The following is a 14350-nucleotide window of genomic DNA, read 5'->3' on the forward strand; positions in this document are numbered from 1 at the left end:
GTAGGAATATGATACCTCAAGTATAAATACATTAAGCCAGGACCCCAGAAGACAATGTGTTCAAGATAAGGATGAGCCAGAGGTAAGTCAGCCTTCAAATGACCTTGCATAGATTGTGCAACCACCTGTGTGGTCCAGAAACCCTCAAGTCTTGAACTTGTATAAAGATGGTTCAGAATTGTTAGTGCCCAGGTGGCTGATAGAAAGAAAGGAAAATGCTCTCTGGAAAAAGTATCTCCTTCCTAGCTCTGAAGTTTTTTTCCTACAATTAATTTTGCAAATACAAGACCAACCCAAACTATAAGACAACCATACACACAAAGAAGTCACTATAAGTGATGAGTAGACTAGAAAATGACTCACAAAGACTTCAGCCTATCAAAAACTCAGTTAAAAAAATCTGTCAAATAACTTTAGGGTACAGGAAGTTATAAAAAGTGACATAATAGATTTGAGAAACAACCAGATGGAATTTCTCAAATTTAAAAATACAATAGCTGGGGCACCTCGGTGGCTCACTTGGTTGAGAGCCGACTCCCGCTTAGGTCATGATCTCATGATTTGTGAGTTTGAGCCCCATATCGGGCTCACTACTCTCAGCCTGTCAGCACAGAGCCTGCTTCGGATCCTCTGTCCCCCTCTCTTTGTCCCTCCCCTGTTTGTGGTCTCCACAAAATAAATAAATATTTTTTTAAAAATACAATAGCTAAAAGTAATTACTCAATGTACACATTTAACAGTAGAGTAGACACAGAGATGAGTGTCTAACTCAGACAGAGAAAATTAGTTAGAATTAGTTAGAAAATTAGTTAGAAGAGAAAATTAGTAACCTGGAAGAGGGGAAGAAGAGTAAGACTAAGGATAGAGCGAGATTATCTAATAGGGGCAAAGAGAAAAGAGAAAGAACAGGGCAGCACCATTAAAGAGACAATGACTGAGAATTGTCAAGAAATGATGAAAGACTCCAATCCACAATAAAATCTAAACAGGTTAAATAAAAATAAATCCATACACTATGACTCAACTATGTACTGTCTCCAAGACCTTCACTTCAAATAAAACAGTATAAGCAGGTCGAAAAGAAAAAGAAAAAGATACTTCATGAAAGTACTAATCAAAGGAAAGCAGGAATAGCTCTATTAATATCAGATGAAGTAGACTTCAGAGCAAAGAAAGTTACCAGAGATGGAGAGGGATATTATATAATGACGAAAGGGTAAATCCACGAAGAAGGCATAGTAATCCATAAACATAGTATATGGACATATACATTTATGTATATGCATTGAAAAAGAGACCTACCAAAATACGTAAAGCAAAATGATAGCATTGAAAAGAGAGCTCTACAATCATAGTTGGAGACCTCAACACCCCCCTCTCAACAATGTATAGAATAACTAGAAAAATCAGCAAGTATAAAGAACTCAATAACACCATCAACCAGCAGTGTATAGGGGCGCCTGGGTGGCTCAGTCGGTTAAGCGTCCAACTTCAGCTCAGGTCATGATCTCACTATTCATGAATTCGAGCCCCACATCAGGCCTAGAGCCTAAAGCCTGCTTCAGATTCTGTGTCTCCCTCTCTCCCCTCCCCTCCCCTCCCCTGCTCACGCTCTGTCTCTCTCTCAAAAATAAATAAAAATTAAAAAAAAGAAAAAAGAAAACCATCAGTGTATACTGATATTTATAGAACACAGTTCTGTATTCCTAGAACACAGAAAGGGAGGGAGTAAGTCCTAATTGATTTTATGAGGTTAGTATTACCCTAATACCAAAACACACAGTGGCAGTACAAGAAAAGTACAGATCAATATCCATCCATCAATATAGATGCAAAAATCCTTAACAACATATTACCAGTTAGGATTCAGCAACATGTAAAAAGAATTATACACCATGACCAATTAGGGTTCATTACAGGAATGCAAGGCTGGTTCAGTATCCAAAAATCAATCAATTTTATATTCCAAATAAATAGGCTCTTTAAAGAAGAAAAATCACATTATTATATCAATCAGTACAGAATATGCATTTGACAAAGTCAGCACCCATGATAAAAACTCTCAGGAAAATAAGACTAGAGAAGAACTTCCCCAACTTAATTAAAAAGAAAAAAATCTACAGCTAACATACTTAATAGTGAAACACTGAATGCTTTGCCCCTAAGTTCAGGAGCAAGGCAAGGATGTCTGCTGAAGGATTACTTCTAGCAAAAGAAAAATAATCCTAGGAGACAATTCTCTACAGGTCTGTCACATTTCTGCAGGTCTTTTTAATTTTTTTTTTAATGTTTATTTATTTTTGAGAGAGAGAGCATGAGCAGGGGAGGAGCAGAGAAAGGGGGAAACACAAAATCCAGAAGCAGGCTCTAGGCTCGGAGCTGTCAGCACAGAGCCCAACGTGGGGCTTGAACTCACAGACTGTGAAATCACGACCTGAGCTGAAGTCAGATGCTTAACTGACTGAGCCACCCAAGCTCCCTCTGCAGGTCTTTTAAGTGAGATGCTAATTGCTCTTTGTTCCAGACTATCTTTTCAAGGATGTTGGTTAGCAAACAAGCTTTGGAAAATATATTTCTCCGTTTCAAGCAAAAGCCAGGCATGCTTACTGACTATAACATTCAGGTTCTCTGAGATCAGGGTTTCTCTTTGTAGTGTACACTCCTGCGTAAGCAAGCATCCGTGGCATTACACCCATGGGACCTAGGGGCAAAGGGAACTGATGCAAAAAGAGAAAAGTCATGTAATTAATATGGAGAATATAAAAGGATACATCACTATGGATGCTACACTCATTAAAATTATTTTTTTTAATTTTTTTTAACATTTATTTATTTTTGAGACAGAGAGAGAGAGCATGAACAGGGGAGGGTCAGAGGAAGAGGGAGACACAGAATCCAAAACAGGCTCCAGGCTCTGAGCTGTTAGCACAGAGCCTGACACGGGGCCCGAACCCACAGACCGCGAGATCATGACCTGAGCTGAAGTCGGATGCCCAACCAACTGAGCCACCCAGGCGCCCCTAAAATGATTTTTTTTTAATTTTTTTTTTTTAACGTTTATTTATTTTTGAGACAGAGAGAGACAGATCATGAACAGGGGAGGGGCAGAGAGAGAGGGAGACACAGAATCGGAAGCAGGCCCCAGGCTCTGAGCCATCAGCACAGAGCCCGACGCGGGGCTCGAACTCACAGACCGCGAAATCGTGACCTGAGCTGAAGTCGGACGCTTAACCGACTGAGCCACCCAGGCGCCCCCCTAAAATGATTTTTTAAAAGATGATAAAATGAACTTTTTTCAATATGTTTGAAAATGTAAATGAAAACTGCTAGAAAAGATAACCTACTGAAATAGACTTGGGAAGAAATAGAAAATATAAATAGTCCCCTAACCATTAAAGAAAATGAATCAGTAATTTTTTCCCTATAAAATCAGCTTAAGAGAATTCTATCAAACATTGAAGATAAAATTCTAGTCTTACACAAACTCTTCCCAAGATTAGAAAAATAAAGTACATATACCCCCAACTCACCTTGTAAGGTTAGCTGATCTTAGTATCAAAATCCATGAATAACAGCATGCAAAAGAGAAATCATACACCACTCTTATTCATGAACATAACTCAAAAACTACGTAAAATATTAGCAAATTGAATCTAGCAGAATATGCCAAGGATAATATATCAATCCAGGAATGCACATATATCATTTTAACAGGAAAAAAAGTTTGAAAAAATCTCTGTTCAATAAGAGGCATCTATAAGAAACTATAGCAAATACCATACCTAACAGATGAAACGCTGGAAACTTTTCATTTGAGCTCAGAAATAAGGCAAACTTGCAAACGTTTCTCTCCACGGAAATCGTTAGCAAAAGGTGAGCAATCTGAAGAGAAACCAGAGTATACGTAGCTATGTTTGCCCCTCTTTCTGTAACTGCAATTCTCCAAGCCTGAGGTCTATTCCTGTGCTGCAGTCACTCTGCTAGAAAAAATTGTGAAGGGGATTTTTTGAAAAGACGTAAATTGATCCATGCAAACAGAGAAACGCCCAGTTTTAAACTGACCTGTAGTACTAAGGGCAGCACCAATGGGTATATGCAAACGAGTCCTCTGGCTGAGATGCCAGGGTTGGCACAAAGTAGAGCACGAGTCTGCAACCTGCCCCACCACCCATGGCTCAGGGGAAGGGAAGGCACCCAAAACATTTGTTGAGATGTTGCCCAAGCCTAGGCCTTGGGGCCCTAAGGAGCGCAGGTGGCGACGGGATAGGACTAAACTGGAGTCTCACTTGTAGCTATGATGGGGGGTGGGGGGAGCGTGGAAACCCAGCGACCCAATCTTAACAATCTTAAGTTCTCAACCTTGTGAAGGAGTACACGCCCCAGGACAAAAAGAAGCTCACTAAAATAATCTTTAGCAATACAACTTAGTCTTAGTTTCTTATTACTAAGTTAAGAGCCCATTCAGGCCCGTACAATGTCAAGAGACTATCTTTGACATGCTCAACATTTAGCCTTTCCTAAGTAAGGCCTCTGAAAGTTTCACTACCAATTTTCTAATGTTTCATCCCACAAAACCTTTAGCATCTAAGCCAAAGATTCACTTAAGAAGGAGAGAAACGAAATATTGGTGCTCTTTCTGTGCCCATCATCCTGGATACTACTGGCTGATGCCCCTGCCCTTGTGGTGCCTTTGCATTTGCAGGCAAAAGTTTTTCTTCCAGTGCAGAGAATTACCTCAAGTATATCCTTACTAGGTAAAAATCTCCTGTCAAGGAAATAAAGGGTTAACTTCCGTTATTCAAAGAGATAACACTGATAATAGTTACCATGTGTATAAATGCAGCCTGGTATGCAAAAGAGCTAGCCAGGGATGGGTGGTTTCCCAAATCTTGGCTCCCCTAGGAGTAAGTGGAGAAATAGGGGGGACCTGACTCCTGTGCTGGGGGACCATGCGCTCTGTCTTCTGTGTGGCAAGTATATGTGTTTCAAATAACATTTACCCCAGTGTTCCGTCACATTACCATCTCACCGTGCCCCCTTCCAGCTCTGCCTCTCCGTGGTTCCTTTCCCTTTACAAAAAGATTCAGTTTTCCCCAGTGCACTCCCAGGCACGCCACAGCCTATGAACCCCTTTTAAAGCACTTGTCACCATACAGTGCACCTGTGCCAGGTGTTTAATGCAGATGTGCCCAAGGGCTGAGTGAATGCTGGAATGAATGGATGGCTGGAAAGTATCTACAGGAAAACCCCTCAATAAATTCTAGTTCCTTCTTTCTTCCTAACCAAGTCTTTCCTTTTGCTTCTACCACTTCCTAGCTATGGTACCTTAGGCAGAGTGCTTTACCCCTGGGCCTCATTCCCTGAAATGTAAAATGGGCAAATGTAAAATATTGCAAAGCAAATCTCATTTGGTTAAGGTAAGCTTGCTTCAGCGCAATACTGTGTGGAAAGCCTAGGCAAAGAAGGGCTCCATAAATGGGTTGTCAGAAACTAAAGTTTCCCCAAACCACAATCTACCTTGCTTCCACCCTTCTCACTTTCTGCCACATATCCTCCACCCACTTGCTCTGTCTCCCTCTCACCCCTTGTCTTTGTCCATCTTTGTCTCCCTTTCAAGCCCTAGCCCCTCCCACACGGACACCCGGATTCCTCCAAGCCCAAGGTGGACCCACCTCTGTGGGGCCTCCAGCCCTGACAGCGTCTAAGCCTCCTTGATGGATAGGCTCACCATCCAACCCTCCTCTTCCCTCTATGGCTAGTTATGTGAGGGGTGAGGGTGGGAGATGAGGCTCAGCCCCCTCCTCCTCTTTAACCACAGATCCAGAAAGGACAGGAGTGAGGTGTTGCCTGCCCAGCTTGCCCCACACACACCTTGCACAGTGCTGACGAGTAAAAGGTGCTAGGAGAGGTCCATGAAGGGGATGAGGGTAAAGGGAAGCGACTTGGTTCAAGGGGGGATCTTTGCTTGTTGGATGGGGATGGGTAGTGTTGGAGGTCAGGCCTCCCCAGAGCCTCTGCCCTTCTCCAGCCATCGAGCTGATCAAGGACCTGGTCAACTATGACGTGTGTCAGGCGCTGCTCAAGGGCCTCGTGGCGCTGCTGATACCATCAGTCAAGGAGACCAGCAAACTGCAGCCCAAGATCCTCAACGGTAGGGAGCCGCTCAGACTGGGGCTGCGGGAGGGGCTCCTGGGCTTGCGGAGCAGGGCCTTCCGCCTCACGGCCGCCCCTCCTCCAGACTCCGCGGTTCTCCAGCTCACCGCCAACCTGCCGGTGTTCTTGCAGCAGGCCGCGGCGGCCAAGGCCATCGGGTAAGCGGGCAGGGGTAGTTGGGGGAGGGGGGGAGCAAAACAGGCTGGCGCTGCCCGCAGGCCCCGGAGCGCTCGCGCCGCCTGGGGGGTTCCAAGGGGTCGCCGCAGCCGGAATTCCTGGCGCAGGGTCCTGGCGCGCAGCAACACGAGCATCGCCGAGGAGATGCTGCACCTGCGCGTGGTGCACAACCTGATGGCCGCCATGGGCAACACGGACCACAGCAACAGCCAACGGCAGGCCAGCCTCACGCTGGAGGTGAGCGGCGGAAGGGCTGGCGAGCGGCGCGGCGGGCCCCGGGCGACTCCACCGCGGTCACCCCGCCGCCGCCCCGTCCGCCGCCGCAGTACTTCGTGCAGATGTTCCCAGTGGTGGAGGAGCACGTGCGCAGGTCCATGGGAGAGGAACTCTACGAGCTCTTCCTCGTGAGTGCTCCCGCCCCGCCCCGCCCCAAAAAGCAGTGACCCCGACAGTACGGTGCCGCCTCCACAGCGTCCCTCCCCTGGGACACACCCCCTACACAGACTGGACCTGGTGGCCCGCTGCAGGAAGGACTGCCCTGGCTTGCGCTCTCCCCCTCTCCCCTCCCCTTCCCCCGCCTCGTGTCCTTCCGTTCTCTTTACTGCCCTTCCGGTCAAGCACTGGATCCTGCGACAGTCCTCTGCCCGAGCCCACCTCCAAGTGCAGACTGCCCTTGCACCTCAGCAGGTTCCCCTTGCTCCTGTCCTCAGAGCAATGCCGAGGACTTGTACATGAAAATAGATAGCATTCAGGCGGACATCTTGGCGGCCAACAAAGTCAATGTTTCCAAAGGTGAGTGGGGAGTGAGGGGCCCTGGAGCAGAGGTGCAACGGGCACCCAGACTCAGGCTCGCCTCCCCTGCTTCCAGCGTTATCCATCAGTGGCGTCTCCTACAGCAACATGAGCTTTTACCTTGGCCCTTGTGGTGAGGATCAACTGGCTTACACCACATACTTCCAGAAGGAGGGTTCGGAAGGAAAGGAGTAACGGAGCCTCTGAGGCAACCCAGAAAGGCCAAGGCTGTGTTTTACCTGGCAGAAGGAGCCTAGGGTCAAGCTCAGGGTGACTCCCTCCGTTAGCCCTAGGTGGGAGGCTGGGGGGGTTCATGCCAGTAGGGGAGAGGAAGGGCTGCTGTCTGGGAAATTTCAATAAATAGTCTTGCTGTCTGTTTGTTCTCTCTGTAAGGGGGAGGGAGGATTAAATGAGAGCTTCCATGGTGGGTTGGGGTGCCTCTGCTCGCCAAGGAAAAAGAGAAAAGCTGGTTCTGAGTGAAGGAACATCAACATCCTTTAAGGTTCAAGAGCATAGCCTGAGGAGAGACCCTCACTTCAGCTCCTTACTGGCCCCTGCACTCCCTCCTCCAGGAGACCACACTCACCTGGTTTTCTCCTACCTCTCTGGTTGCTTCCTCGTTTACTCTTTTGCTGATTTGTCCTCTTCAACCCAGCTTCTTTCTTTCTTTTTTAAATGTTTATTTTTTAGAGAAAGGGTGGGGGAACACAAGCAGGGGAGAGGCAGACAGAGGAAGAGGGAGAGGACCCAAGCTGGCTCAGCGCAGAGCTCAGTGTGGGGCTTGATCTCACAAACTGTGAGCTGAAGTCGGACGCTCAACTGACCGAGCCATGCAGGCGCCCAAACCAGCTTCTTTCTAACTGGAGTGACCTTGAGCCTCTTCTCCATCTACTTTTTCACCCTGGTGATCTCATCCAGTCTCAGAACTTTAAATGCTGTTCATATTCCATTGATTCACACATCTATATCTCTGGCTAAACATTTCCACCTCTTTGTGTCCAAAACTGGACTCCTGATCCTGTGTCACCTCCCCCAACTCAAGTGATAGCAGTTCATCCTTTTTGTCACTCAGAACAAAAGTGTTCTCCTTAATGTCTCTCTTCAACATCTGTATCCATTCTTTCTGTTGATTCTACCTTACAAATATATCCAGAATCCAACCATATCTCATTACCTCTGTTGCTAATGGTCCAAGTCCAATCCACCATCCTCTTCCCTCTGATTTACTCTGGAGGGCTTTCTGCCCTTCCATTCCCATTTCAATACAGCAGCCAGCGTAGTCCTTTTAAACTTCAGTTTCTATCTTCTTGCAGGGCTCTCCCCTTAAGTAAAGCTAAAGCCCTTATAATGGCCTGCAGGGAGGACCGTAGGCAACCTAGTCTCCCATTACCTCTAAACTGTCTCCTCCTCTCTTTCTCCTTTACTGGATCTACACAGGTTCTGTGTTTCTTGAAATGGACAAACTCTTGCCTTAGGGTTTTGTACTGACTTTTCTGCTGAACAGTGAGAGAGGTTCTGTCTTAGAACCTTTCACCTCAGATATGTAGCTACATAGGCGAACTCCCTCACCTCCTTGCAACTCTCCAAAAGTCACCTTCTCAATGAGGGCTACTCTTAAACTTGTCACTATGTTACTACCCCCTATACTCTGGCCCTCAAGCCCCTTATGCCTCTATTTTCTTCCACGACACTTAATACTTTGTGTATTGTCTGTCTCTCCCCCTGAATATAAATTCAATTAGGGCAGGGGTGTTTTTGTTCTTTACTAATATTTCCCAAACAATGTCTGGCATACAAGAATTAATGACTTAAGTATTGGGAGGAAATTGTCCATCAAATCAGAGGAAATGAAGTCAGATGGCAGTAACTCTCCAGGCGGCCACAAGAGGGCATCACCGGCTCTGATATTGTTAGCCTGAGGCGGCCCAGCCTTCCCTCAAACTGAGTTTCAGCTTTCCTCCATTTGGGTTGAAGGAGAAGAGAAAAGTTAACAAAATATAGTTATGATGTCCATAAAGCTAAATGGATTTCCTGTTTTAAAGAAGTGTCTGTTCTTAGTTCTGTTTTGTTTTATCTTTATTTTTGAGAGAGAGCATGTGCGGGGGGGTGGGGGGGTGCAGAGAGAGGACAGAGGATCTGATGCAGGGGGCTTGAACTCACTAACCATGAGATCATGACATGGCTGAAGTCAGATGCGGAACTGACTGAGCCACCCAGGCGCCCCTGTTCTTAGTCTTGAAATGCCCTTTGTTTTGTAGAATGATGGTAAAAAAGTACCTCAAAAATCTTTCGGAAAAAATTTTTTTTAAGTTTTTGGTGTTTTTTTGTTTTGTTTTGTTTTGTTTTTTTTGAGAGAGAGCAGGAGCAGGGCAGGGTCAGAGAGAGAAGGAGACACAGAATCCAAAGCAGGCTCCAGGCTCTGAGCTGTAAGCACAGAGCCTGATGCAGGGCTTGAACTCATGAACTGAGATCATGACCTGAGCCAAAGTCGGACGCTTAACTGACTGAGCCACCCAGGTGCCCAAAAGAGTTTTATTTTTAAGTGTTCGCTATACCCAATGTGGGGTCGAATTTACAACTCAGATCCAGTCACATGCTCTACTGACTGAGCCAGCCAGGCATCCCTGGAAATTTTAATAGTCAGAAAATCCAAAACTCTGAAAGCCACTGGTCTAAGGTGACCATAGTTTGATAAAAACTATGGAACTTTTTTTTAAGTTTATTTATTTTGAGAAGCGGGGGAAGAAAAAAATCCCAAGCAGGCTCCACACTGTCAGTGCAGAGCCTGACCAGGGGCTTGAACTCACCAACTCCGGGATCATAACCTGAGCCAAAATCAGGATGGGGTGCCTGGGTGGCTCAGTTGGTTGAGCATCCGACTTCAGCTCAGGTCATGATCTCGTGGTTCGTGAGTTCGAGCCCCACATTGGGCTCTGTGCTGACAGCACAGAGCCTGGAGGCTGCTTCAGATTCTGCCTCCCTCTCTCTCTACCCCTCCCCTGCTCACTCTCTCTCTCTCTCTCAAAAATAAATAAACATAAAAAAAAAAGTCAGAGGCTTAACCGACTGAGCCACCAGGCACCCCAAAACCAATGGAACTTTTAAAATGAATCTTGGGGCGCCTGGGTGGCTCAGTCGGTTGAGCGTCCGACTTCGGCTCAGGTCATGATCTCACACTCTGTGAGTTCAAGCCGCGCATCGGGCTCTGTGCTGACAGCTCAGAGCCTGGAGCCTGCTTCGGATTCTGTGCCTCCTTCTATCTCTGCCCCTCCCCTAGTTGTGCTCTGTCTCTCTGTCTCTCAAAAATAAATAAATGTAAAAAAAATTTTTTAAATAAATAAAATTGAATCTTAAGTATAAGACAAATATCTAAAACATACACGTTACATGGAATTTATTAACACATACATCAATACATTAATACATATTTTCCCTTCTTATTTTTATAAGTTAAAAGCTATAAGAAAAGTTGAAAGAAAAATACAATTAATACCTATATATCTATCACTCTTAGACACGTTTGCTTTCTCTCTCTGTGTTTACTGACCCATTTGAAAGTTTCAGTTATTGGGGCGCCTGACTGGCTCAGTTGGTAGAGCATGCAACTCTTGATCTCAGGGTCATAAGTTCTAGTCCCACGTTGGAGGTAGAGATTTCTTTAAAAAATAATAATAATAAAGTTTCTTTTTTTTTAATGTTTATTTATTTTGAGAGAGAAAGAGAGAGAGCTAACAGGGGAGGGGCAGAGAGGGAGACAGAGAATCCCAAGGCTGTCACCACAGAGCCTGATGAGGGGCTGGAACTCAGAACTGTGAGATCATGACCTGAGCCAAAATCAAGTCAGGATCCCCAACCAACTGAGCCAGCCAGGTGCCCCCCAAAAAATAAAGTTTCAAAAAACAATAAAGTTTCAGGTATCATGACATTTCACCATTAAATACTTCACATGATGTTTCTACTACGAATAAGGACATTCTCCTACATAATTATTATTTTGGTGGTCTTAGTAATGGCCCCCAAATATGTCCACATCCTAATTCCTGTGAATATGTTGGGAAGCTATTCTGGGGAGGTTATTCTGGATTAGCCAGGTGGGCGTGAGGTAATCACAAGAGTCCTTATAAGAAGGAGGCAGGAGGATCCAGAGTTAGAACTAGGAGATGACAGGACAGAAGCAAGAGAGTTGGAGTGATGCAGTGAAGGGGTCACAAGCCAAGCAATACACGCAACTTCTAGAACCTGGAAGAGGCAAGGAAACATTCTCCCCTAACAGCCTCTAGAAAAAAGGCAGCCCTGCCAACACCCTGATTTTGGACTGCTGGCCTCCAGAAGTATAAGAGAAAACGTTTGTGTTAAGCCACAGTTTGTAGTTACTCGGTACAGCGGCAACAAGATAACCTGTACAGTTACTAATTCAATAATATCTAAAATAGAGTACATACTAAAATTTCCACAATTGTCCCCAAAATGTACCTTCTGTTTTCTTCTTTCCTTTTTTTGTTTTTGTTTGTTGTTTTTTGTTTAGCATTCAGTTAATGTTGTATGTTGGTTGCATTTGATTGTCATTGTAGTATAAATTTTTTAATGTTTGATTTTGAGAGAGCATGGAACCCAGCGGGGGAGGGGCAGGGATAGAGTGATCACAGCAGACAGCCCCATGCAGGGCTCCAACTCAACAAGCGTGAGATCGTGACTTGAGAAGTCAGTCGTTTAACCGACTGAGCCACCCAGGAGCCCCTATAGTATAAATTTTTAAGTATAAATTTTAACACTTACTTGCTGTCGTGATCTACATAAAAATTTGAAATCACTTACGAAACTGAGAATTTCCTTACAATTTCAAATGACCCACTTCTGAAGAGGCTAAATTAACTCATCGGGGAAAAAAGTATAAATGTCACACAAAAAGCTTGAACTAATTATACTTTAATTTTTAAAATGTTTCTCGAAACCAAATTTATGTAAGTGCAACACTTAGAGTGAGAGCCCCAGAGAGACGAGCCTTGCCTAAGGTACAAAAGTGTTGCCTTGAAAAATGTTTGTGAACAGTTACGCCCAAGCTTGAACTTTAAAGGTTTTATTCTATAGATAGCAAACATCTATTGGACGACTGCTCTGTGCCAGACCCTAGGCACAGAAGGCAGTTCAAGGTAAAGCTTGGTCTCCAACCTGTAAACATGCAAATTCAAAGCCTTAGGGATGAAGTGTATCAGCCATCTCTGCTACTGTACTTGAGGTTCTTAGCACTGCCATTGCTAGAGGGTTAGGCTGCCCTTGGCCCCACCCCTGCTAGAGGGTTAGGCTGCCCTTGGCACCACCCCACCCAAGATGGCCCCTTCCTTCCCGGTTCTACCGGGTTAAGGCTTTCATCCTCTCCTTCCTCCATGGGCGGTCAGCATTGCCTCTACAACGTAAACGCCACACAACTCCGTGAGAACCAGCTGCACCATCCAAGCCACGCCTGAGACATAAACATTTTTCTAAAGAGAACCTAGCAGGCAGAGTAGTAACACAACCCACCATGGGAGTGACCTTCCTTATGCCTAGATTGACCCTTTGAACAGCGGAGGTAGATCCATACACCCAACTCGTTCTTCAGTTTACCCAAGTGAAGAAATCGGTCGCGCTAGTGGGGCAGGTGAAAATGGCAATTTCCTCAAAATGCGTACGGGTAATTTCGAAACCCTGCAGGAAAAAGTGGAGATTTCAGAGAACCACGTGAAACTGGGTTACTGCACAGGTGCAAGAGTGACTAGCTCAGATGGTCCCACGCTGCGTTTAGGACTTGGCCTCTCCTAAGTCCAGATAGAAACTTTGATGAGGGGGCGCCTGGGTGGCGCAGTCGGTTAAGCGTCCGACTTCAACCAGGTCACGATCTCGCGGTCCGTGAGTTCGAGTCCCGCGTCAGGCTCTGGGCTGATGGGTCGGAGCCTGGAGCCTGTTTCCGATTCTGTGTCTCCCTCTCTCTGCCCCTCCCCCGTTCATGCTCTGTCTCTCTCTGTCCCAAAAAAATAAATAAACTTTGAAAAAAAAAATTAAAAAAAAAAAAAGAAACTTTAATGAGGAACATACTTCAAGTGGAGCTAATACAAAACAGTCCAAGTTTTATGTTAACTAACATACAATGGATAGTTCAGTTGGATAACAAAAATGACCAATGACAGAAAAACTTTAGCTTTACTCTGAACTAAAACCGACATAAAAGAACACCAATAACCACTAAACACAAAAAAGCTTTCCAAAAACGTGAAGCACTAAGACATAAAAAAAAAAAATAGACTACCAAGCCAAACTGAAAAAAATGACAGAAACACATCCTCGTGTTAACTCTATTTTTTAACATGTATTAGTAAGCCCTGCAAGCGCAAGGCCTCAAAAAATTGGGTAAACACTCAGAATTGTTCCTCTCCACGGAAATCTTTAGTAAAAGGCGAAAGATTTATACGATCTGAAGAGAAACCAGAGTATACTGCAGGTACGGTTCACACAGTTCTCGGGTAACTGTAACTCCTAGAACAGCAATGGTAGTTATTTATCCAAAAGATCTAGTGGCTTCTAACTCTATCTCAGTCAATCCTGTGAAGGCGATCTCATTTTTAGGAGGAAGAAAAAGTTGAAAGAAAAAAAAAAAATCTAGCCGTTTTAAAATAAGAGATGCCCCGGGTGCAGTGCATTGTGGGTATGTAAATGAGTTTAGTCACCAGTCTCCAGTTTCCGGAAATTCTTTTAGTTCTTTTACCTGCTAAGCCTACAGCCACCACCAGGGGGAAGCCAGATTGTCAAGAAAATAGGCTCCAGGTTTAGCCAGAAAGTCAGTCAGTCTCTCTCTCTCTCTCTCTCTCTCTCTCTCTCTCTCTCTTTTTCATTTTGTTTTAGAATTGGCACGCCAAGGTAGAATTTCTCTTGAATTAAAATTAAAATTGAGGGGCGCCTGGGTGGTTGAGTCGGTTGAGCGTCCGACTTCGGCTCAGGGCATGATCTCGCGGTGTGTGAGTTCGAGCCCCACATCCGGCTCTGTGCTGACAGCTCAGAGCCTGGAGCCTGTTTCAGATTCTGTGTCTCCCTCTCTCTCTGGCCCTCCCCCACTCATGCTCTGTCTCTCTCTCTCTCTGTCTCTCTCTTTCTGCCAAAAATAAATATTTTTAAAAAAATTTTTTAAATATTAAAATTGAATTTTTTTAAGTCTTGAAAAGGAGTGTCTTCAATACATTCATTGAACAAAAATGTA

General features: G+C 44.9%; 1 protein-coding gene and 1 non-coding gene across 4 annotated transcripts in view; one reads left to right on the forward strand and one right to left on the reverse strand.

Moving 5' to 3' along the window:
• Positions 1 to 7496, forward strand: part of ARMH1 (armadillo like helical domain containing 1) — a 38079-nt gene extending 30583 nt beyond the window's left edge. For all 3 annotated transcript variants that reach the window (XM_025912464.2, XM_086716776.1, XM_086716777.1), the window contains 6 exons: positions 6029 to 6151; positions 6239 to 6311; positions 6438 to 6567; positions 6657 to 6734; positions 7041 to 7122; positions 7199 to 7496. In XM_025912464.2, the coding sequence (XP_025768249.1) occupies positions 6029 to 6151; positions 6239 to 6311; positions 6438 to 6567; positions 6657 to 6734; positions 7041 to 7122; positions 7199 to 7317 (605 nt within the window). In that variant the 3' untranslated portion in view covers positions 7318 to 7496. The remainder of the gene's footprint in view (positions 1 to 6028; positions 6152 to 6238; positions 6312 to 6437; positions 6568 to 6656; positions 6735 to 7040; positions 7123 to 7198) is intronic.
• Positions 7497 to 13474: 5978 nt separating this feature from the next.
• Positions 13475 to 13590, reverse strand: LOC112849011 (U5 spliceosomal RNA). Its single transcript, XR_003222462.1, has one exon. It is a non-coding gene; the product is annotated as a U5 spliceosomal RNA (small nuclear RNA).
• Between the last annotated feature and the right edge of the window lie 760 nt (positions 13591 to 14350).

The sequence above is a fragment of the Puma concolor genome, chromosome C1 (assembly GCF_028749965.1).
Source record: "Puma concolor isolate L17-30 chromosome C1, mPumCon1.1.hap2, whole genome shotgun sequence".
Classification (NCBI taxonomy): Eukaryota; Metazoa; Chordata; class Mammalia; order Carnivora; family Felidae; genus Puma; species Puma concolor.